The sequence below is a fragment of the Talaromyces proteolyticus genome (assembly GCF_021365285.1).
Source record: "Talaromyces proteolyticus strain PMI_201 chromosome Unknown BGW36scaffold_16, whole genome shotgun sequence".
Taxonomy (NCBI): domain Eukaryota; kingdom Fungi; phylum Ascomycota; class Eurotiomycetes; order Eurotiales; family Trichocomaceae; genus Talaromyces; species Talaromyces proteolyticus.
Window position 1 is genome coordinate 551,791 of NW_025764292.1, and position 22,636 is coordinate 574,426.

Below are 22,636 nucleotides of genomic sequence, written 5' to 3' on the forward strand. Positions count from 1 at the left end.
TTTTGAAAAACCTGGTTCGAGCATGTCGTCTCAACGTTCCGGTTCTTGCTGCAAAAGGTACGTACTATTCTATTTTCCCCCCAGTCTCTGAAATCCATATAATTACCTAGCTTGGCACTAATATACTTTCCGTGCGGAGGAAACCAGTGCCTCAAATGACCATTACAGTTATTTCGTGGTTCTAGCGGAGGAAATCTAAATACATTCTATGTTTTTCAAAGGCCTCCATAAGATACATATTGATATTTAAGCATAAAGAATTATTCAACTGGGAGAAAATGCGATGCTGCGATTGAACCACATAGACGGTTTGTAGACTTCGCAGACGGCGAACCAAGATTGCCATAGCTTGAGATGAGCATTGAATGTGATAAATTATTCGCTTCTACCTATCCGGCAACAATATTTTCAAATCAAGGCATATATATTACTCGTTAGCAGAAATCAACAGTTGACCCGAAGGGCTAGCATGGCAAGGCTGCGTGTTGCGACCGCGGCTTACACAGCCTCCATAGTTGCGTCAAGGCTGTAGATTTCTCTTTTTCATCCATACTACCCCCAACTCTTAGCAGCACCATTGTCCCCCGCAGTCCTAATATCCGCCCTCTTTCACTATCTTCCTATATATTCTTTTCTGTAAATCAGATTCATGTTTTAATACGTGCGGCGAAGAATCTGTCGGCTCTAACTTGGTCCGCAGCCATCCACTGAACGCCCGATGTACTCACGACCAACAATGTCTCCACTAATCCCCTTTCAATTGACGAAGATCGACAAGGCTGCCTTGAGACATGAGTAAGCAAGCATTTCCAGCTTCTCTCTTCTCTCTACATATCCTCGAATTTGAGGGCTAACTAACGAGCCCGAAGACCCGATTTATGGTTAAAGGCGCTAGAAAACCTTCCTGTCGATGATAGAAAAGAATTCGATGTTTGTGGCGTAGGTCGATTGCAAATATTAGAAGAAACCCTCGGTTCTGTGAACGAACTGAAGCGGACATCTGTCGATAGGCGCTGGGGAATAAGGTACCATCAAAGAACTATCGTCCTCAGCGAAGTTTTCGACAAGATAGCATTTTGGATTAAGAAATTCAAAGAGGTTGGGGATGTTGCTACTCAATTCGACCAAACCCATGCGTCATTGCCCTGGGCAGGAATAAGATTCATCCTCCAGGTCGCATTAAACAATTATGAGACGATTGCCAGTATGGCTGAGGGAGTAGAGTTGGTAGCTAACCTAATTGTAAGGTATTCAATATATGAAGTTCTGTATCTCAACAAGGACTCCACTATCGGAAAATCGTTAAAGGCCGCGATCACCAAAGTATATGCCAACATATTGACCTATCTTCTTAAAGCTAAAAGATATTACCGTCAAAGCGCTATGAGTAAGTCGCCATACCGTTTATTTGACGACAAAAAGCTGAGTCCTTTTGTTGCAACAACAAGAACGTTTCACCCTCAGCGTCATTGAGACCGGTGGAGATACTATTTTAGGTCTAATAAAGAACATATTTGATGCGGATCAATGTGTTAAGGACTTCATAAATGTCATCCAAGTGGAAGGTAGGATCAGCAAACGCTCCAAATGTTGGCTGATTTCCTAAATTGACAGTTCTATTCAGGCACCGAGGATCTCCGTCAAGCTGTCAACGAGGTCCATTCTAGACTCGATATTGTTAGACATGGTGGGCTAAGATCGTCAGATATTGAGACATATGGAATATTTCCTGAGCTGATCTGTATCAGATGTTCTCGAGCGATTTGACTCTATCTTCAGTGTTCCGAGAACGCCAATTACAGAATGCAGGCACTCTATATCAGACGTGGAACACAAAGTTAAAGGTGATTAAGCCCAGGGCCTATGGGCTTTATAATATGGATCATCAAGGGTGAATTCTAACTCCTAAAAGAAGTTGGACTTGCTGAAGTAGCAAAATGGCTCTCTGGAGTGCCATATAAAACGCATCACCAAATTGAAAACCGTCGCAGACTTGCTGGGACTTGCAGCTGGATACAATACAATCGAAATTTCAAGTCTTGGATACAGTCAACCTCATCAACTATGCTGTGGCTCCATGGAATACGTAAGTACATGTATTTCTTTTCCGTTCCCAAATTCTTGAAATCGCCTTGTAGTCTCATATTTAATCACACTAACTCTCTACCAATCGTTTGGGCTTGACTTCTCAGCTGGCTCTGGAAAAACCATTGTTATGTAAGGAATTCTTTGTCGTATCATCTCATCATAGACTAACTACTACGTAAAGCTCGTCTGTGATAGATAGCTTGGAAACCGCATACCCTGACTCAAATTCATCAGCTCCTGTCTGCTATTTCTATTGTCAGAAGAATAATGCCGAGAAGGAAAGGTCACACCCTGAGGAGATTTTACGAAGCATTGCATCGCAGTTGATCATCTCGGAAGACAATATGAGAGTGCGGAACACAGCTCAGGGGCCTATTCTAAGTCGAATTACCGCCATCGGAAAAGATGAAGTGCAAGCATTCCCTATAGATGAGACAACAAAACTCATATTGGAGGTCATTGAACGAAAAAACACTGTATTTATCATCGTGGACGCCATCGACGAGGTCGATCCACTCCGGCGACACGAGCTTCTTCTCGCTTTAGAGCTAATCGTTCGACAATCATCAAGACCAGTTAGAGTGCTTGTATCGAGTCGAAACGATGGAGATATTACTTCTCATCTGGAAAATACACCAAATGTTTACATCAGTGAGGTCGACAACCAAGACGATATTCGGAATTTCGTTTGCCATAGCGTCGATAAGATCATTGAAGAGAAGAGACTAATTAGAGGGAGAGTCTCAAACGAGCTGAAAAATCGTATTATGGATAAGTTAATCGAAAAGGGCAAAGGAATGTATGATACGAGTTAATACCAGTATTAATTTGCTGAAATTGTACTGCTGCTAACCGTTTTCAGGTTTCGATGGGTTAGCCTCCAATTGGAGAGTATGTGCGATTGCCGCAGAGTCAAAGTCGAGGAAGACATCGAATATCAACTACACAGTCTTCCAATGACGCTTAAAGATTCGTATGATATCATCTATCAAAACATAGCCATGATGCAATTTAGAAGTCGGGTTATTGCAGAACGTACATTGAAATGGTTGTTTTGCTGTCAACGTACGCTCATCTCGCAAGAGCTGATTTCTCTTGTGACATTCGACTTTCCTAGACAACCGGTAGTGGACGAGATTCTAGACGTGTGTTGCAACCTAGTTGTTCTTGACCAACAATTAGACATTTTCAGATTTGCACACCTGTCAGTACGAGAGTATCTCGAGAGCCGACCAGAATATAGTCCAACCAGCGTCCACTCACTAGCATTAGAGACATGCCTCAAGTATCTTGTGAGGACGATGGACCGTGGTCGCTGTCAGTACTGTGATAGAGACACCACAGTCTGGCCTTATGTTTCCATCTACTGGCCAATCCATGCCGAGCTCACCGAGAACCATCGACCGCCGGATCTTCAAGACTGTCTGCTACACTTTATCTTAGATGAATCGGAGGAGTCGGCTTTTTGCTTATGGCTCTCAGAGTGCGACCAGATTAGTTTCACAGCGCCATTTGACGTAAATAAAAGACTGCGTACAGTTTTCAACTTCGAGAACTCCCCTGTTCATGTCTCATGTACTTATGGGTTAACAACTGTTGCAGAATCTCTCCTAATGTGCGGGAAATTTCACTGGGATCAAAAGAATTATCGTGGTGACACGCCTTTGGCTCTCTTGCTAATGAATAATCATTCGGAAACAGCCATCAAGATCTTAAGTAAAGCTTCAATTACTAAAGTAACAGAAAATGACCTTGTTACGGCAGCTCGATTCGAAGGTTCCGACACAAAGATAATGGATTTATTGCTAGATCAAGCTAGCTTAACAGATATTACAGAGAGGGTAGCATTAGCCGCGGTCCAAAACAGAAAGAATGGACGAGAAATCATCGGCAGCCTTTTTGACCGAAGGAAAGATTTGGTTATCAGCAAGGGATTCTTCAAGGAGGCTGCCGGAAATGCAGAGGGAAACGCGATAATCAAGTTTCTCCTCCAAACCCAACGAGGCTTGGTCGTCACTTCAGATGTTTTGAAGGCCGCCATTCAGAATAAAGGTCAAACCTATCAAGTCTTAAAAACACTTTTGGGGGTGATAGAAGACGAGAAAACTACCAAAGAGCTCATCATTATGGCAACAAAGCACGACTGTGGTGATTGCAGTCTAATACAATTGTTCTGGGACCGAGGCTCAGAGGATATGAATATGCTCAATGAAGAAACCCTAAAAGCAGCCATGGAAAACACTTGCGGACCCAGGAAGGTCTTGGAATGGCTCTGGCAAAAACGTGAAGATTTTAGTATCACTGAAGAGATCATCATTGTTGCCGTGAGAAACTGGGAACATGGACTGGATTTGGTACAATTCCTTTGGGATAAAATGGGTGGTTTTAGAGTCACACAACAGATTCTTAAAACCGCTGCGTGGAATTGGAAGAGTGGAGAGAATATAATACGGTTTCTATCAATGGGACAGGAGCTACCAGTATCCAAGGATGTAGTACTTACTGCTGTCCGACATGGTACGAAGGACATCGTGGATCTGTTACTTAATCACTTGCAGTTTCATTGTATTGATGAGGATGTTATCAGAGGCGCTGCGCAAAACGAATTGAGTGGACCAGAGATCATTAAGCTTTTATGGGAACGGCAAGATACCTGTCCAGTCACCGATTACGTGCTCAGAGGAGCAGTTGGGAATTTTGGAAGGGGTATGGAAATTCTACAGCTCCTTCTGACAAAGGAAAGTGATGTGGTAATAACGGAACAGACTATGATTGAAGCCGCATCGAATGAGGAATTCGGGCATTCTATGGTTGGTTTTATTCTAAACAAGACAGACAAGAGCATTGTCAGCAAGGCGATCCTTGAGGCTGCAGCAACTGCAGGGCAAGAAAAGGTCCTTCAACTTCTTCGAAACAGATGTGAAAATTGTGATATGGATTATCTCATGAGAATCGCACGATTTTTCAATGCTGCCAAAACCGGGGATCTTATAGAGGTTCAAACACTGCTCTCAAAAGGAGTCCCTCCAGATATGAGAAACATTAGGGGAGTAACACCGTTATGGCGAGCGGCGTCCTTGGGAAATCATGCCGTTGTGAAGCTTCTACTTGATAATACGAATGTTGATCCAAATGCCAGGTCAATTGGCAATCGCGGACCGATATTTTGGGCATCCGAAAACGGTTTCTCAGATATTGTTAAGATGCTCTTGGAGCACGGGGCAGATCCTAATGTAATAGATAATCACGGACGAACGGCATATTCAGTAGCCAAAGAAGGTAATCATAGTGGGGTTCAAAAGGTGCTCGAAGAATTTGAGAGTCTGCTAAGATAACTTTTCCTGGAATACTCAAACTTTCGAAAGCAGGTGGTTTATTCCACCACTCTTGGTGCCGAAGTGAAAATTTGGGGACTGACTATCTCATCTACCCTTGCACATGCTGAGATAAATTCTGGTTTGAAATCTAGAATTAATGATTGCTATTCGACAGCCTTGAATGAGTCTTTTAAAAATGGCATAGCATCGTGGCTAGAAAATGATGTTATTCTGGAACGGTATTAATTACAATTTTGTAGGTTAGTTAGGTATTGCCGAATAGTCACTTACGTGGTTCTGTATATGGTCACACTTTAGTCACATTTCCTTTAATATACACAGTACATAGTGGTGCGTCGTCTTTTCTTTTTTTGTTGAGTCAGCCACAAGCAATAAGTCAATTCGCCATCAAAGACCTACTATTGGGTGGCTCGCTTTAAATATTTCCAGTTGCGCCTCAAAGAGCCAATGGAAGTTGTCTTAACATATGAAAGCGCTAATACTCGCTCGGCGCTTGTCCAAAAGGTGCATAATTGAATCCCACCAGGCTACACTCCGATTAAGTTAACCCGACAGTTGACCGTCTCCGGGTGCGATGAATTTGATTCCAATATTGACAAGATACCCATTTTTAGGTCCGAACTTAAAGATCGGTATCTGCATAAATGAAGACCCAGCAGTATACAGTCGGATGGATCTGCGCGATTCCGACTGAGGCTGTCGCCGCCTGTGCGATGCTCGACGAAGAGCATCCGCCTTTAGAAGAACAGCCCCGAAACGACAATAACGCATATACCCTAGGTAGTATCGGACACCACAACGTAGTCATCGCTTGTTTACCCAAGGGGAAATATGGAATTGCCTCTACTGCCAGTTTGGTTACCGACATGCTCAATACATTCGAGTCCATCCGTTTCGGACTCATGGTGGGTATCGGTGGAGGGGCCCCGGATGACGAAAATAATATGCGCTTGGGAGATGTAGTTGTTGGCGCTTCGCCGACGCGGCATGGAGGCGTCATCCCTTATGACTTCGGCAGAGCAGTACAAGGGCAAGAATTTGAAATTACGCGCTCGCTGAACTCGCCTCCCAAATCACTATTGACCGCCCTCTCCCAACTAGACACGTTCCATCAGCTGAAAGGCATGGGACGGATTAATGACTTCTTGTCGCGAATCACTGAGAACCCGCGGTTGAAAAAGCGATATGCACGGCCAAGTTCCGATGATGATCGCTTGTATCGCGCAGATTATGTTCATCCTCAGGAAAATTTGTTATGTGCAGCTGTATGTGATACGCACGAACTACAGCAAAGAAAGGAAAGAGATACTCTGCCGGGAGACAATTTTGTAGTGCATTATGGAGTAATTGCTTCTGGAGACAAAGTTATCAGAGATGCTATAATAAGGGACAAATTAAGACAGAAGCACGATATTCTCTGCTTTGAAATGGAAGCCGCTGGGCTAACGGATAACTTTCCTTGCTTGGTTATTCGGGGGATCTGCGACTATTCAGACTCGCACAAGAATGATCTCTGGCAGGGCTACGCAGCAGCGACAGCGGCAGCGTATGCAAAGGAGCTTCTGCACATTATTTCACCGGCCAAGGTCATGCATGAAACCACGGCGGCGATAGTCCAGACTATGGTCAGCAGATCGGAGCATACTGCTACGTGGTCTGATTTTTATCAAGTGGGTGGCAGAAACGTCCAAGGTAGGGTGGAAATACATGAACAGCTATAATATTCAATATTGAATTTCCTAACTGAACAATCCTTATATAACAGAGGGTATACCTGAGCGGAACTCTTCCAATTCATCACTCGGGCACTCTTTGGCTACCATAGATTCGATCCCGGCTCCCCGAAGCGTGCATACATCACTATCTGTGAGAGAAACTCCGTCCAATGAAACATTTCGAGATCCGGAAATTGGTATGTAGCCATGCACTGACGAAATCTTGAGAGAAAGTGATATTGATTGTCGTTCTGCGTCGTCAGTCCGAGACATCAATACCGGCCAAGCATTTTTAGACGACAAAGCCGGAACGCCAGACCTTTTACAAAGATTGACGAAAGCGGAGCAATATTTTTCTCAAGCGCGTACAAAGTTGACACAGAGCCATTCCTCCGACTCGGCGAGTTGTCTCCTCGTTTACAACGGCTTGATGCGGGTGGAATTAGGCAAAACTCTCATCAAATCGAGTTCTCCGTCTGAGAAGAAGGTATTTTTGCGTCAAGCATTTTACTTCAATCAACGAGCCCTTGAAAATGCTCGTCGTATGCCTGATCCAGAAACAGAAGTCCCACGAGTTGAAATGCGAAGAGCTATCCTGGTGGCCAGAGAGACTGAGCTTGATTGTCGGCAGCCACGCATAGATCCTCAATTGATCAACGAGTGGAGAACGAATGCTTTGAAGACCCTGCATGACGCACGTCATGAGATGGTCAAAGCTAGCAATTCCGAAATAGATCGCAAACTCATTGCATGGGCGGATAGTTGGATATCCCGTGTCGTGCAAATCTCCGCGCCTGTCAGTTGAGTATCGTTCGCAGTGAGACAGGCTACATGACTGTGTATAATTAGTAATGATTCTGGTATTACGCTACCTGCTCTATAATCCAGCAGACCCGGTAGGCGCATGGGAGTACAGCTGCGTATATGTTGGGGGATGTGTCGCTGGTACTTGGACTTGACTGACGGAGTCATCGGGAGTAATTTCGCTTCTTGTTCCTAGAAATCCCGACGTGGTTGTAGGTGTGTGATAGGTCGGCCAATTATTTTGTGAGACATGAGTGGTGGTCGCTGGGGGGTATCGGTATCTATCATCATAAACATTATCCTGCCTCGGTGCTGGCTTCTTCCATTTTCTTATTGCTACCGCTACCAGTCCTACCACTATTAAAAAGCCGACTATTGCAACCACAATGTATATTATATCGTCGTGAGTGAGTCCAGAGGAGGATGAACTTGCTTCACCAGTTGTAGATGCAGGCGTAGAGGAGGCTATCGAGGCACCGTTGCCATATGTGAACTCGACTGCGCCTGTTGAAGCAGCGGTTGGAAGGGGGCCACCGAGATCGGCCGCAGATGTCACGGATAAAATTGCATTCGTAGTCGAGCAAGTAAATCCCGACATGGGAGGGTTCGTTCCAATCGGATCATTCCAGTACATTGTCACACAGTGTATATTTGTACTGAGTGTGCTATAAACCATCCATCAGTAAGTCGCGTTGCGAATAATATTCAAATATCCAAATCGGAAATTATAACACACAAGGGACCACTGTTCAAGAAATGCTCACCATTTCAACGTCGAATAATCCTCTTGGCAGGTTCTATCGCATGCGGTTACATAGTACGTAGAGTCAATACAGGCTGTCGGTGGCAATGCGTATGCTAGAATCCCGCAATAATGAACATTTGCCGACGTGAATGACAGGCAACTGATCCCAAAACTGCAGGTGACAGGAGATCCTGGGTCATTTTCAGTTAATACACAGCTTCCAACCCGTTACGAGGCAGCTAGATAGTCGTACCTGTATCTCCATTGACATATCCACATGTTGTTGGTTCGAACGCTTGTCTCGCCCAGAAATCAAGTCTTTCCGCAACCAGTCGCGGATCTGGTGGTGCTGTAGTGGTTGTTGCAGGCGCTGATGTCAAATTCGCCATGCTGCGTCTTTCTCAATGCATCTTTCGAGAGTAAAAATAGAAAATCAATGCAGCTTGCCGCCGATGGCGGAATTGGCAGTTATTTATTACTACGCCCTAAGCATTCTTTAGGAGCCGCCGGCTAGAATCTCCTCGTGTTTATTCAGGGGAAGAGTCGCAGCATAACTCCCACATGGCAGCACGGCAGCAAGCATGCGATTGATTAAGCCAATCTCATGTTCACGCGACCTTCTGAAGAACTCCGATTATTGCTGACAGGAGGGCGCAAAGAGCGGTTCTTTCATTGGAGGAGATCAAGCCCGCAATGTATATTATCTAGTTTCATGCACTTTCTTAAGTTGATCGGGCGTAGTCGCCACTAGCGTGTCCTCTTAACAAATAGGAGCACTCAATAAGCGTATTCGAGAGACGGCGTCGTTTGCCGTTTCTTTGCTTTTCCCAGACGCTTAAGCATTTGGTTAGCTTGGTTGTAGCTGAGGCTAAAAGCTTGACAGCCTTGACCTGATGAAAAGTCATCCTCTTTCGACAGGCAATAGTACTCAGAATCGATTTAATATATCCCTTGAAATTTGGCCTATGGGAAATCAAACGTTATAAGAACATACTCTAATTACCATGTCGTCTGATTGGCGAGACCATTTAGGGCGGTGCCAAGTAATTGAGAGGGGCCTCTACAGTTAAGCTTTATTCAAAAATGGAGACACTCCAGAGCCTCCACCATCCCATCCATATTAATTATGATTCGCTGTCTTCCGTCTATGGGCCACGGAACCAAACTGTGTGGCAATAGAACTTAAAAACCCACAAACTATAGCTAATCTACATAATCTTTTTTCTTCGAACTGGGTCCAATAGTGAAATAGTCAACGATGGTCCGGCGGCATTCTGAGATACAGTGCTGCCTTTCCACCAAACATTCCTCAAAAAAGGGCTACTAGATGAAGCGGGCAGAGAAATCCGTATTACTGCAGCACTAGTATAAACTAGGATATTTTGATAGCTGCTTCCCAAGAAAGCAATCGCATTACTACTATTAAACTGCTCTCTGAGGGAATGCCCGATCCACATGTTGAGATAGCAAACTTTCTAGGGACGTGTTTGCGGTTACTATATATGGTTACTTATCCATTCAATTTCCACACCTGTAAGGAGCCTCCGGGCTATGACAGTCATAGACGGCATCTTGCTGAGGGAGATCTGAAATCAAAAACACGCGCGCGCGCACGTGCACGCAAATGAATGCCAGTCAGTATTTTTGTCAGCGGACTTGCAAGGCACACTGTCGAAGCAAGACAGCCCCCTCACCCGGCATGTCAAAGCAAAATCCGCTAAAGGCACTACAATTACCATTTATCAACATTCATTCTCCTATCTTTTTAGTGTATATTTCAATTAATTGGTATCTGTAATGAGATAAATAGTATTCAAAGGAGATTTATAATTCAACTTTTAAACCTAAAATAGAATCCGCGTTATAGAATTGACTTTATACAAATCAACCGAATAGAAAGTGACGCGCTCTTTCGGATTCTTGATGTCATTGATTAAAATTCTCCATCATTCACTAACTGGGAGTATTATGAATGTAAGGAGCTGCCTAGTTCTTTGGGGGCTTTGATCTCGGCAAAGAACAACAGTTGCATAAATTCTACGTACCAGCGTTAAATTAAATGTGAGATTCATGCGCAAGAAGCAAGAGGCTTTGAATGAGTGCCCTGCCCAGCATCGTAGGACTGTCTGAAGAGGAGGCGTCACCTTCAGAATATATTGTAATAGTGCCGCATGGGTTGCTATCGGTCTTCGGCACATGGATGATTTAATTCAAGGATGTCAAGCAGCTTGTGCTGCCAACAGAGCCCGCAAGGGTATCAACAATCTGATCAATTCCAGCAACCCTTGCAAGTTGCTTTCGGCCACTAACAGAGCCATTGATTCCACTGATCAAACAACCCACCGGATCTTGTATCTCCCCGATCTACCGAGGCAATCGGGTCTCTGCGGTGCCGACCTTGCGTACCGGAAACACGGGAGATGATGTCGTGAATAACGTCTTAACGCGATGAAAGGACGCAATATTGGGGGAAGGAGTCGTGAATATCGCACGGATCTACAGCTGTAGGGCTGACTTAATAGAGCCTAAACTGCTACGTCATCATATATATGTGTATTCCCTTTTCAATTCTCGGGGTACAAAGTCACAGGGTTATTTTTAGAGTTAATAAGGTTATCTTCTGTGGAATACTGAATTAGATAAAGTGTATGAGACGAGCGTTGATGCCTAGAACTATTCTAAGTGTCCCCGCCAAGCGAGAATCCCCACCATCCGAGAAAATCAAGTTACCCCTAATTGGCCCCTTATTTTCATTATTCCCTGCACAACCACTGTAGATTTTGAAAAGTTAATGTATGTAGCGAACCCATGGGGACTCCATCACCCGAAAATCGTGCTCACCCGAAAATCGTGCTCAGCGAGCCATTGAATCGTTCGAGTTGGGACATTTTCCGTCCTTGAGAGCGGCCGCTATGCCTGGCACTGTAGAGTCCGGGGATCAAAAGATTGATGGGCACATTGAAACCGAGGAAATAAGTACCAGAAAATTCTCATGCTTTTTATGCCCTGGCATATCAGAGATCGATCTCTTCATTTCCAAACATAAATTATTTCTGAAAAGTCGTTACAATGTAGGCATGTAGTGAACTAGGAACCGTCGTATTGGCGGACAAGCTAAGTTCAGCCGCACCAGCCCCGCAACCACGCGACAACCGACTTGATGATCTGTTTACTTTTCTTATACTTCATGCGGCACCGACTCCAGGTACTCAAGTAGCATTCGGTTCTCAAAGTAGCCTATATCTCCATCATAATCCGATCAATTGGCTGAGATCAATCAGGTTCACAACAAGTGACAATGGAAGAAGCCTCGGAGTCGCCGCCCCGACTCTTTCGGAAATTGACTTTGCCAGCTCGCCCGACACAAGAATATAATAGTGACAGTGATTCTGACGTGTACATGGATCGTTCCAATCGTCCCCGGAGACGATCTACCCGGGGAGGCTACTATGATAGCCCAGTGGAAAATACATCAGACTCCGAGTCAAATGTACACTCTTCTGACGAAAGCAGCCCAGACCGCTATAAATCATCCGGACGTGGTCGCCACTATCGCGAACGATCAAGGTCTCGCACGCGTTCATTTAAATACAAAGAACCGCGAAGCACACGGCTTGAAAGGAAAGGTATCTATCCATTTCTCCTTCGCGGGAATCAGGACGGCGCGCAATCCTTTACGGAAGATGGCAGCAGCGATGGTGAATTGGGCGACTCAGTCGAATCTGCCACGAAAGCCAGCCGAGTCTTTGAACCCTCGCACACATTGCACTCAGCGATTGATGAAGTCCACTATATTTACAACTCTCGCTACACCGGAGAAAAGTTGTCCTATGGGGGCTTGCAATCTGCGGAGCTTACGACTGGTCAATTCGATGGGAAGAGCTCCAAGGTTCCTCTTTTTCGGTGGATGTAAGTTATCTCTCAATTTGACCGTTTGGGATATATAATAATCATCAATTGAAGCCATCTCAAAGACGAGGATATGAATTTCGACGTCTTTCAAGACCGAGTAGATCACATACCAAATCTGAACATAACGCAAAGAACAGCTATCACCAAATTGCTACGAAAAGTGGAGAAGAAATTCGACAGCCCCCTGCAAGTCGCAGACCGTCCTGTGATTCGTATCATGGAACCCGGATTTCTCCCAACATCAGAATGGCCAGATGATTACGGGCCTGTGAAAAAAGAGGCTGCATCGCCGACTACTGCAACATGGATATGTTTTCCTTATTTCTGTCTTGACCAGTATCAAGGCCTTTTCGCCAATATCAAAAAAGGCGCTCATCCCATGCATACGTTATTACAGATGCGATCGTCATTGGTAAACGAGAAGCGAGAAAAGCAGCAGGCCGTTTGTCAAATTAGTGAAAATTCGAAGAAGCTTTGTTTTCATGTGGGACAGCTATGGTGTTTGATTCTGGATGATTGTAAGCGAGTCAATCCCCAACTACTCGCTTCTCTACTGATTTTTTCTATTTCAGCCCTTCTGGTCACCTGCGGCCGGATGTCGTTTCGTACATTGAAAGGCGAGATTGTCTCATTGAACGAAATGCCTGGACCTAGTTCGTTAGATTCCCCGAGAATCCTGGTGTCTTACGGAAGTTCCGTTTTGTGGATGTTCACTGTCGATGAATGTCCAACCTGGGTTGTACGTAATCATTTCTCTTTTATCCCACTAATATACCACACCTGACAGTCACTGAATATCTTTCACGTAGAGTTTTACTACAAGGTTTTGGCAGTTTCAACCTAGTACATGTGAAATCCTGTACCATGGTCAACCGGTCAATTCAGCTTCATGGCCGCGTATTCTGGAATACGCTACGCGCAGCGAGCAGAGAAATCAAGGCCCCTTGCGGTTATCATTTAGATTAGCTAGGAAAACGAAAAAAGACAACCCAAACTTTATGGCAATCAGCCCAAAGGACTTGGAACCACCCTCCACTACTATTAATACTGAAGGTGAAGGTGAAGAAGCTACAAGTACTGTGCCGGACATTGAATCCACGGCGTCATTGATGGCAAACTTCGCAGTTTTTACCGAGCTAAACAGAAATAGCCAAACAAGTCGCGTGGTCTCAGCAGCTAAAATGGATACCAAGCAGCTACATGAAGATTTGGAACGAATGAACAATTTCCTCACTCACCAGATAGAGCCACACGAGCGTATCGCGTACAAAGAATGTCCGGAATCTTCTCGAAAAGCGGTTTTCGATGAACTACGCGCCATGATAGAGCATGAACAGCGAAACAGAAGGCCTGAGGATATAATACGCACAGAAGCTGAGAGGAGTCTGCTTGAGTTCAAGAAGGATTTCGTCGGGTCATGCGATTATATTTTCAAATTCTTCTTTCCGCCTACGCTCACGGGGCCGGGGACAGGGAAGTTTTGGGGAGCGTTGCATAGGATTATATCTGTATGTGGTCGACGACGTAGAATAAAATTGCGTTTTTGTTGACTGGAATCTAGGCCAATATTCCCTACGATGACATGTCAACGTCTCCAATTCGAGTTCGGCGCGGTAGGATGGGCGGTAGGACGGGTGGTACCCGAGGACCGGATATGGAGGAGTGGGAGTTTGAGCTGGAGAATCTCGTGAAACGGTTCCGATCAATCGGACGCAAGATCATGCCATTCAACTCCGTCATTACGCAGGCAGCACCCGTCGACCGAGCGAAACTAAAAGTTCCAGAGTCGTTGCCCAACGCATGGATTCATCTTGTGATGGCGCTCGTTTTGTATATGGAACCGCGGCTAGGGAACTGGGAGTTGAAGGCGGACGCGACCGCTCTGTTGCTGAATCGAGGGATTGATTCTATGTTGAAATCGATTATCACCTTAAAGCCAATACTCGCCGATACAGTTTTCACACCCTTTGATCTTGCGACGTTGCTAGTCTTTCGGCTTGCGAAGGATGTGACCGATTCGCGGCCTGATATTGAGCAGACGTACGCCCAACATCTCACTATACTTGTTAGTCTCTCATTTCTTTGTACTGCTATTTTCTGGGCATCGCTAACAATTCCAGGACAACGAAGTAAAAACCAAATCCCTAGATCGATCGCACCAAGCCCGCTTACAGCTATTCAAGGAGGAGCTCGCGGCCATCACAAAAACACTGAAAATGCAGGACGACGTGGTAGCAAGTATCACATGCAATGGGCAAGCAAAACCAAAGAGTGATCTTCGTACTTACGTTATTCGTCGTGGTCATGATAAACATGAAGATGACGATATTGTCATTCGTCGTGACTTCGAGGACCGTGGCTATGATAAATATGGAGATGCCCCGCGGAACAGCCCCTACGCTGCGGACGACGCTCTGTTCGACGAGTTCTTCAAAAACAGTCGGCGAGACCCCGGCGGCTTTCGGGAATTTTTGGTTAGGGATCTTCTAAGCGGTATTGCAAGTCGGAAAAGGCGGTTTGATGAGATGAGTGATGAGGGGAGTGATTTGGCGAAATGGGTGAGTTCACGCACTTTCCTTCCACCGATGTCTATTAAATCGATATGAGCAAGGTAAATTAACCAGTCTATGTTGTAAACAGAATCTCGATCAAATCGACACCAACCGCGATCGACAGGACTCTGCGATCTATGTATTCACCGTCGTTACAGTCATTTTCCTACCCCTCAGTACAGTCGCTGGGATCCTGGGGATGAACACGAATGATGTGCGGAATATGGATGTGAATCAATGGGTGTTTTGGGTGGTTGCACTGCCACTTACGTTGATTATTATATTTGCCGGTCTGGTTGCTACGGGTGAACTTCGGAACTTTTTCGGTACTTTGGTCGGGCTCTGGGTGCAGCGGAAGACATTGCTGGGTGGAGGTGGTTGGGCGGTGATTCAAGAAGATTCAGGTTATGACTGGGACAAGAGAGGTGACAGGAGGCGAAGGATTCGAGTGTTTTGAGCCAGTCCCTGGATGGAAATAGCAGGGGTGGTATAGATGCGGATACATCGATGATGGTTGGAACACATATATCGAGTTCCTCCGCTTCGACTACGTGACAGACTATCAAGTTAGTGATACAATTAAAAGTTAGGCGTGATAGATAAATGTAAATTTAGTAACAATGACGACGTACGATATTGAAATGGTTACAACGACCGCTAGAAGATGCGGGTATTATATTAAGGTAGATATATAGATATGTACGTGAAAATGTGAAACGTTGGATCTCTCAGCAATGGAACAATCAGACATGATCAGGATGTCGCAGTTTTGCTCGTAGCATTGCTCTTCTCTCTGGAATTGTAATCTCAATCATAACAAGGTGCGAAACAAACGCTTCGTACGTCCTCGGCTCATGCGAATACGTCCTTGACTCGCGGCCAATTTCCTCCAACACACGACTTCTGATAAATTCAATCTTCTGCCATTCAGCGAAACGGCCTGGGTATTCCGCTTGTAGACGTCCAAGATAATGCGCGAAATCTCGAACAGACTGGCCCCTTCGTTGTCGGGCTGATCTGAATTTCGACTCGGCTTCCTGTAGACGCTTTGGCTGACGAAGGAGTAGGTCTAGAAAAAACCCGTAGAATTCTTGCCATGTGTAGCGATCCGCGCCGAGAGTGTCGGAATGATGGCCCCACTGCTCCCGCATCTCATCTGTTAAGGTGCTCGCAGCCTCTTGAATCTTCCGTGTGTCGTTTATATAATAGCCAGAGTGGTGATAAAAGTGAGCTTCCATTTTGCTCATATACGTTCGAAATTCATTAATGCTCCTCCCACGGTATTTGTATTCAATTGGAGGTCTGGCATGGCGCACCGAGACAACGGACGATGTGGACTCAGAGCGTTGTCTTTTCATTCCAATCACCGAGCGCGAGAGTTCCATAGTCGGAGACCCAGTACCACTATATTCCTGTTGTGTTTCAGCCAAAAGCTGTCGTTCGCGTTGGATACGGCGGCGAAGGTACACGATTCGTCGTTCGCGCATAACATCGTGTAGTTCCTGACGGAGGTATTGGATTTCCGGGTCGCCTTGATCTAGAGCTGCGATGCCCCGGATTTCAATTTCGTCCGATGTTTCGAGCTGATTCGGATGTTCATTATCCCCGTAATAGTCATGGTGATGAGGCAGCAGTTCCTCGATATCCCCCGACTCGTTGAAATCCGGGCCGTCTGTGACAATCTGGATGTTGCTCGTGTCGGATCCCTCGTCTTTGATGGGAGGTGAAACGGCGTCTGGCCGCAGAGACGGCGGGCGGTTTTTGCGTCTTCTCGGCATCGTCTTCGGACTGAAGGATATGGGAGAGTTGAAAGCAGCGTTATCTGTTCAGCTCAAAAAATATGTGAAGCTGTCAACTGTCCACCGGGCCTAGACGCGCCTTCCCCACATCGGGCAGCTGCGCTGTGTCAACACGCTAGCCACGCAGGCTAGTTGATTGACGGGTCAGATATGCAGGGGCGAACGATATCCTCATCTCAGGAGCTCAAGCTCGATAGAGAGTGTAGAGGATGGAGAGTGTTCCTTTCGCCTATTCCTATGAATTTTTTCTGAATGAATCTCTTCGCTTCGAGAGGTGCAACATCAGAATGATCTGTAATACGGGTGACACGACGGTGCAAGAACGTGGAGCCAGGATCCAGTTAGGGCTTTTGTGTAGGGCTTAGCTAGTCCCGCAACGCGTGCAAACACGTCTCTAGATAGCTCTTACCATTTCCACCGCAAGTTCCAACACCTCTCCTCCACTCGCGAATATCAATCTGAGCAATGCCAAGCGCCGTCAATTGATCATTCCATCCATACTCGATAGAGCCTCGATAAAGATCCGACGGAATATCCGACGGAATATCCACAGACATCCCCATGGCTCCAGGCGTGGATGGACCGGTCGCTCTAGTCAACCCCTATCCCGACGTCGCTTCATCCGGGAACCAGATCCTCCGTTCGATCTCTGACGAGTCACAGCATGGACAGGAGAGCAACAATCCAAGTCATATGGTCAAGGTTGAATTGCCTAACGACCCTCAAACTCCCAGCAGTGAGTCCCTATTGGACGAAAACGTGTCATTATTACTCCAGCTTGAGACTTTGAGACAACAGCGCGGAACTCTCGAGGCCCAGTTACAGGCGGCAGAAGAACGAGAAGCAATCCGAGCAGCTATCGCGGAAGAGCACCGGCTTATTTCGATCACTCAGCAACGAATTCAAGAAGCTGACCATAGAGCTGCTTCTGTACGGAGCGAGGAAATTCATGAATCTCGACGCTTGAAACGCAAGCGGTCTTACTCGCCATCTCAAGATCTCGATAACGATCGACTTCCGAGAATTAATTTTGGCTTTTTGCGCGATGGGCACAACATATTGACATTGAAGGGGTTTCTAGAGAAGATAGAGAATTTCTTCGAGCAATACGTCGACGTCTACACAAACGACAGGCGCAAAATCAGAACTGCAACGACGGCTATTGATGAAGGTATCCGCATACATTGGGAATCCTACGTCTTTTCTCGCCGTGATTGGGAACCTAATTGGCATGATTTCACCACCTTTTTACGTAATCGTGCAGCTGATATCAGGGCAATGAAGAAAGCCATCGCTTTGCTCGCCCACTCTCGTCAGTCTCTTAATCAGCCTGTCGTCGCCTTTTCTGCAACCTTGGAAACTTGGCAATGCCACTTTCCTCCACAGAATTCATTTGAAAAAAAAGAAACACTACGGGTTCGTGTCAACAAACGGTTGAAGAAGGAATCGGAGAAACCTAGTTGGACTGCGATCGAGCCAGAATCATACCCTGATTTCGTCTTGCATTTGTCCAAGATTGAGAAATATCTAAAGACCGGCCAACTTCCACAGCAGGGCTGATTAGGTGATTGTGGAAATGGTGGGTTCTCCAGAACACAATTGAAATTAATGGAGAAGACAAATCAAAATCATAAGTCTTCATTGATTCCTTTGCAAAACCCTTACACATTCATACTAGGAGACACTTAAGACTTCTTATCAACCGGTATTATGGGTGGTGGTTCTTCGCCAGCCGCTTTATTTGTGGTGAATAATATACCTAGGATAATTCAGCATTTGATCGGCGCGCATATGCTAGTCTGACTCACTTGCTCTATTCATGTTCGTTGCAACATTGAGCTTTATTAGAATCCACCCGATAACCTGAGGCAGTTCGACATTACAAACACTTCATTCGAGCTTCTATGTCAGGGGGCGATAGAACAAGCACCACGTTTGACCATGACAGATCAAGGTTGGCAGTTGGCCGATGCCAACCATAACGCAAGCGCCATCATCTAATGCCCTGATGGCTTCGTACCTGGCCGCTTTGGAAATCCCTAGTAAGCATAAAAGCATGCCTAGATACAAATCATTATCAATGTTTATTTCTCATGCAAATGAGTAGAGCGTACAAAGCTATCCCTAGAAACAGACACACGATAAAAACAGCAACAAAGAAGCACTATGAAAACGATGTAAGAATAATAGAAGGGAGGAGTAGCATCAACTCTGATCAGAGATGACCAGAACCATATTCACTATTGAGCCTGCGCAGAAGCGATGGGACTATCCGCTGCAGCTATCTTTTGCAAGACTATCCGCTACCGTATTATCTTTCCTAGGAATATACCAGAAACTAGCCTGATCAGTATGAGTACACGATCAAGTCAAATATTTTATCAAGCGTGAGAACAAACATTCACTATCTTCGCGTTTCTTCACCTCCGCATCAAGGGTGATAAATAGATCAAGATTTGCTGGTTTGGTGCGTTTGATGCGTCTAGACATATGCAGTTTTCTCCTTTGCTGTAATGTTAACAATTAGGTCAGCTCGTAAAAAATACTGACTAAAACCACTAGAATATACCCGACACTTTTGGTAGCCATTCGGTGATTCAGTCAAAAACATACTTTGAATCGGTCGCTGTGATCCAGAATTTGGGCCCTCCACCGGGTTTGCTTTCAGAAATGAGTCTGTCACATTCCACAATAAATTCCAGTCCGGGCGTTGCCGCGCATGGTTCTGCTCGTTGATTCTTTCCCACTGGGAAATCGTCCTCCGAGTCTGCAATGGGAATAGAATACTGGAACGGCTCAGTGGCGCTCAATGCTACACCAGCATCTGCTGTTGCTCCATGGAGTCCGTTTTTGAGGCATGTACCATCAGCGAAAACAGGGTGATAGTGATGACAAGGCTTAGGGTTCTCAACACTCGACTTGAGCTGTTGTTTGTGGCAGGAACAGCAGTATAATACATAGTTTTCACAATCAGGACATTCTATAACGAGTTCAGAAGTGGGCCAATCCGACGATTAAGGACAGAGACTGAGCTTTCTGTCAAGTACAATGTCGTCAATTCCATCCATGACCGAAGTATGTAGTGTGAGTTGCTCGATTGATAGTTTTGACATACTCTTTTCGGGGCACTAAAGGCTGTTTGTGAGCGCTAGTCTACTCCAAGCCTAGGGAGTATATTGCTAATGTGCACGCAGCAGGAGAATAACGCCAGCTCCTGGTGGGTCCCGGGGTTAAGGTTAAATACTTGCGTCTCCGCTTTTTTAGGAGGGGGATCGCCGTGTCCAGAACTCAAAAGGTCGTGGCTAGAAATTTTGGTGTGGAATGACTAGACCAGTGAGGTCTTTAGAAAGGGGCCTTAAGATTGATTACTTTCAATTCATGTAGAGTAATTATTACTATAGATATTTTATGTACATAGCGACGAATGCTTTTGCCAGCTCTTAACTAAATCGACATTGCCATCGACTTGGAAATCCAGAAAGCGACTTACTGCTCCATCTGTTCCCTAGTCCCTCTCTCCTCTTGTCTGAGGAACTTGATCGAGAATTCTACTGTAATCACTCCCGTGGGTATACTCCATCTCCAATTACTATATCGAATCCAATCCCATGACCAAATGTTATACGCGAGTATCCAGCGTAGTAGAAACAGTACCAGGATGACGAGTCTAGTATCCTCGTTAATAAACGCACCATCCAAAACTGTGCAAAAAAAAAGTGGAATAAAAACGCTAGATGGATCAATTCACTCACCCAAGCACGAGAGAAAAACTCGCCCAAAACCCCACCAAAATGTGGATATTTCTCGAAAACAACTGGCATGAGGCTATATCACCGTCGTTCGGATAATGCGGATAATGCGAACCATACTTGCAATCATCCCACGGTTTGACAATGTATTCAAAACTTAATAGTGAGAATGTAATCGAGAAGATGATGAAAAAGAAGTCACAGATGAAATTGAACCATAGCCAGATCGGTCGGTTGCTCTTGTAGAGCCGGACCAGATTGAGAAAGCCAATGAATGCAACGAGCACGCACTAAGAGGAAGTCAATTAGCATGATTCAAACATCGCTACATGAGGATATGTGCAATTCATAAGAACTGAGAGCATTGGGAGGGTTGGAATTACAATCCCAGTCAAGGATCCTCCGAGGCCGAGAACCTCCCAATCCATATACCAATCTGGTGGAGAGAAGTTACGACATAGGGCCATGACCACGAGGCCGAATATGAGCACGATAATTGCGAGAAACACGGAGAGCCATGTGAGAATTAGGAAGCGGTTGCGAGACTGTGAGTAGTGTTGATCAACAGGAGTGATGTTGTTGTCGTCTCCCGCTGCCACCGCATGCTGATGGTGCGCCTGTTCGACATCGATTGATCCAGCAAGGAGAGGGGTTGTTTCGGATGCCTCTTCTGCCATTTTGACTGTGAGATTTCTTTTTGTCTTCGAAATCAAAAGAACAAGGGGGAGTAATGGACACCTTTATTTTTAATTTCCCCCAGGCACCACTGCCTTCACAGCCACCACCCGGCGCGTATTTGATTGGTCTGATAAAGCATCAGCTACTGCTCCACCAATGGAGGCTAAGGTAGCTGTTGGAACTCTTTTCATTATTGCTGCTAACTATTCGACAAAATAATAAAATAATAAAATGCATTTTCTGTCATGCGTATTAATAGTAGATTAGGTTGCGAAATTTTACTGATATGTGCTTGCATCATTTCTTCTGATCGCTCTTTTTATCCTTCTTCTCATCGCTCTTTTCGTCCTTTTTCTCATCGCTCTTTTCGTCCTTTTTCTCATCGCTCTTTTCGTCCTTCTTCTCATCCTCCTTCTTTCCACTCTTGCGTCCGTACAGATCCCGATGCTTGCTTTTCAACTTGGCCGCCTCCGCATCGACCATATCCTTCCACATATCCTCCCCCTCATACCTCTCATGGTGCTCCTGCTTTGCCGGGTCCATAATACCCCGACCCTGTCGTTGACTATGAATTTCAAACGCCGCAGTCGTACACATCAACGCCACCGTCAATCCCTGCGCATACACACGCGCTTGCACAATTTTCTGCTGCCCTGTCAGGTATGGATTGCGACCAACGAGGATAAACGAGCCGACAATACTCGCTATCCATGTCACGCCAATAATCTTGTATTTCTCTTTATGCAGAAACTCGAAGACGCGGTCCTTGGTCGTCATGTTCGCGAACTCGTTCTTGTGTATTTTTGCCTCGCGCTCTTCGAGGTATCGCAGGTTTTTGTTCCGTGCAGCTTCGAATGCACGTGATGAGTGGTCCGCCGCGATTATGCCCACGAATGTGCTTGAGGACGTCACTAGGAAGGCTTTCATAGGCAGTGTCAGTGTCCGCACGGTGTGGAAGCGCCGTGATCCAGCCACCACGCCTGCCAATCCGCCGATGCACCCCAGAATAGTGCCCACAGCACCGCCACGGACGACTTCTCTGAAAGGCTCATGAGCACGGTGCACTTGGTTTGTAGGTGAGAGGTAGGTATCTACCGGTAGTGAGCAGCTTGCTCTTCCTTCGTAAGGATCTTCATTCTTGATGGCGGCAAGTTCAATGCTAATTTCTCTGCGCTATAATGTCTCGGAATTGATATACAGAGCAGTCTGAACAGAGAAGTTGTCGATGTTGAGTTGAGTAGAGGTTCAGATAAAGC

General features: G+C 45.6%; 8 protein-coding genes across 8 annotated transcripts; 4 read left to right on the forward strand and 4 right to left on the reverse strand.

Moving 5' to 3' along the window:
* Positions 1-701: 701 nt before the first annotated feature.
* On the forward strand, positions 702-5,423 carry BGW36DRAFT_466680 (uncharacterized protein; the record flags this gene model as incomplete). The annotated part of the gene is made up of 9 exons (XM_046222353.1): positions 702-795; positions 870-1,387; positions 1,449-1,565; positions 1,625-1,687; positions 1,749-1,844; positions 1,913-2,086; positions 2,139-2,217; positions 2,270-2,887; positions 2,951-5,423. The coding sequence occupies exons 1-9, from the start codon at positions 719-721 to the stop codon at positions 5,421-5,423; spliced, it is 4,215 nt and encodes a 1,404-aa protein (XP_046065559.1). The 5' UTR covers positions 702-718.
* Positions 5,424-6,070: 647 nt separating this feature from the next.
* BGW36DRAFT_308992 (WD40 protein) lies at positions 6,071-7,147 on the forward strand (the record flags this gene model as incomplete). Its single annotated transcript, XM_046212378.1, has 1 exon — positions 6,071-7,147. One exon carries the CDS (start codon positions 6,071-6,073, stop codon positions 7,145-7,147), a length of 1,077 nt encoding a protein of 358 aa, XP_046065560.1.
* Positions 7,148-7,601: 454 nt separating this feature from the next.
* BGW36DRAFT_466682 (uncharacterized protein) lies at positions 7,602-9,160 on the reverse strand. The gene is made up of 3 exons (XM_046222354.1): positions 8,944-9,160; positions 8,710-8,881; positions 7,602-8,610 (listed from the first exon to the last, which is right to left on the reverse strand). The coding sequence occupies exons 1-3, from the start codon at positions 9,077-9,079 to the stop codon at positions 8,019-8,021; spliced, it is 900 nt and encodes a 299-aa protein (XP_046065561.1). The 5' UTR covers positions 9,080-9,160; the 3' UTR covers positions 7,602-8,018.
* Positions 9,161-11,867: 2,707 nt separating this feature from the next.
* Positions 11,868-15,782, forward strand: BGW36DRAFT_77825 (uncharacterized protein). Its single transcript, XM_046222582.1, has 7 exons — positions 11,868-12,599; positions 12,654-13,120; positions 13,175-13,341; positions 13,412-14,110; positions 14,164-14,667; positions 14,723-15,160; positions 15,243-15,782. Exons 1-7 carry the CDS (start codon positions 11,989-11,991, stop codon positions 15,609-15,611), a joined length of 3,255 nt encoding a protein of 1,084 aa, XP_046065562.1. The 5' UTR covers positions 11,868-11,988; the 3' UTR covers positions 15,612-15,782.
* Positions 15,783-15,784: 2 nt separating this feature from the next.
* BGW36DRAFT_391821 (uncharacterized protein) lies at positions 15,785-16,466 on the reverse strand. Its single transcript, XM_046217627.1, has one exon. The coding sequence runs from the start codon at positions 16,399-16,401 to the stop codon at positions 15,898-15,900; it is 504 nt and encodes a 167-aa protein (XP_046065563.1). The 5' UTR covers positions 16,402-16,466; the 3' UTR covers positions 15,785-15,897.
* A 1,048-nt stretch (positions 16,467-17,514) lies between these two features.
* BGW36DRAFT_365670 (uncharacterized protein) lies at positions 17,515-18,513 on the forward strand (the record flags this gene model as incomplete). Its single annotated transcript, XM_046214676.1, has 1 exon — positions 17,515-18,513. One exon carries the CDS (start codon positions 17,515-17,517, stop codon positions 18,511-18,513), a length of 999 nt encoding a protein of 332 aa, XP_046065564.1.
* Positions 18,514-20,338: 1,825 nt separating this feature from the next.
* Positions 20,339-21,435, reverse strand: BGW36DRAFT_391827 (uncharacterized protein). The gene is made up of 3 exons (XM_046217628.1): positions 21,086-21,435; positions 20,706-20,992; positions 20,339-20,620 (listed from the first exon to the last, which is right to left on the reverse strand). Exons 1-3 carry the CDS (start codon positions 21,377-21,379, stop codon positions 20,440-20,442), a joined length of 762 nt encoding a protein of 253 aa, XP_046065565.1. The 5' UTR covers positions 21,380-21,435; the 3' UTR covers positions 20,339-20,439.
* A 269-nt stretch (positions 21,436-21,704) lies between these two features.
* On the reverse strand, positions 21,705-22,516 carry BGW36DRAFT_273563 (mitochondrial hypoxia responsive domain protein; the record flags this gene model as incomplete). Its single annotated transcript, XM_046210166.1, has 2 exons — positions 21,705-22,419; positions 22,476-22,516. Coding segments are annotated over 2 exons (756 nt in total), but the record flags the coding sequence as incomplete, so codon positions are not given.
* Positions 22,517-22,636: the final 120 nt, after the last annotated feature.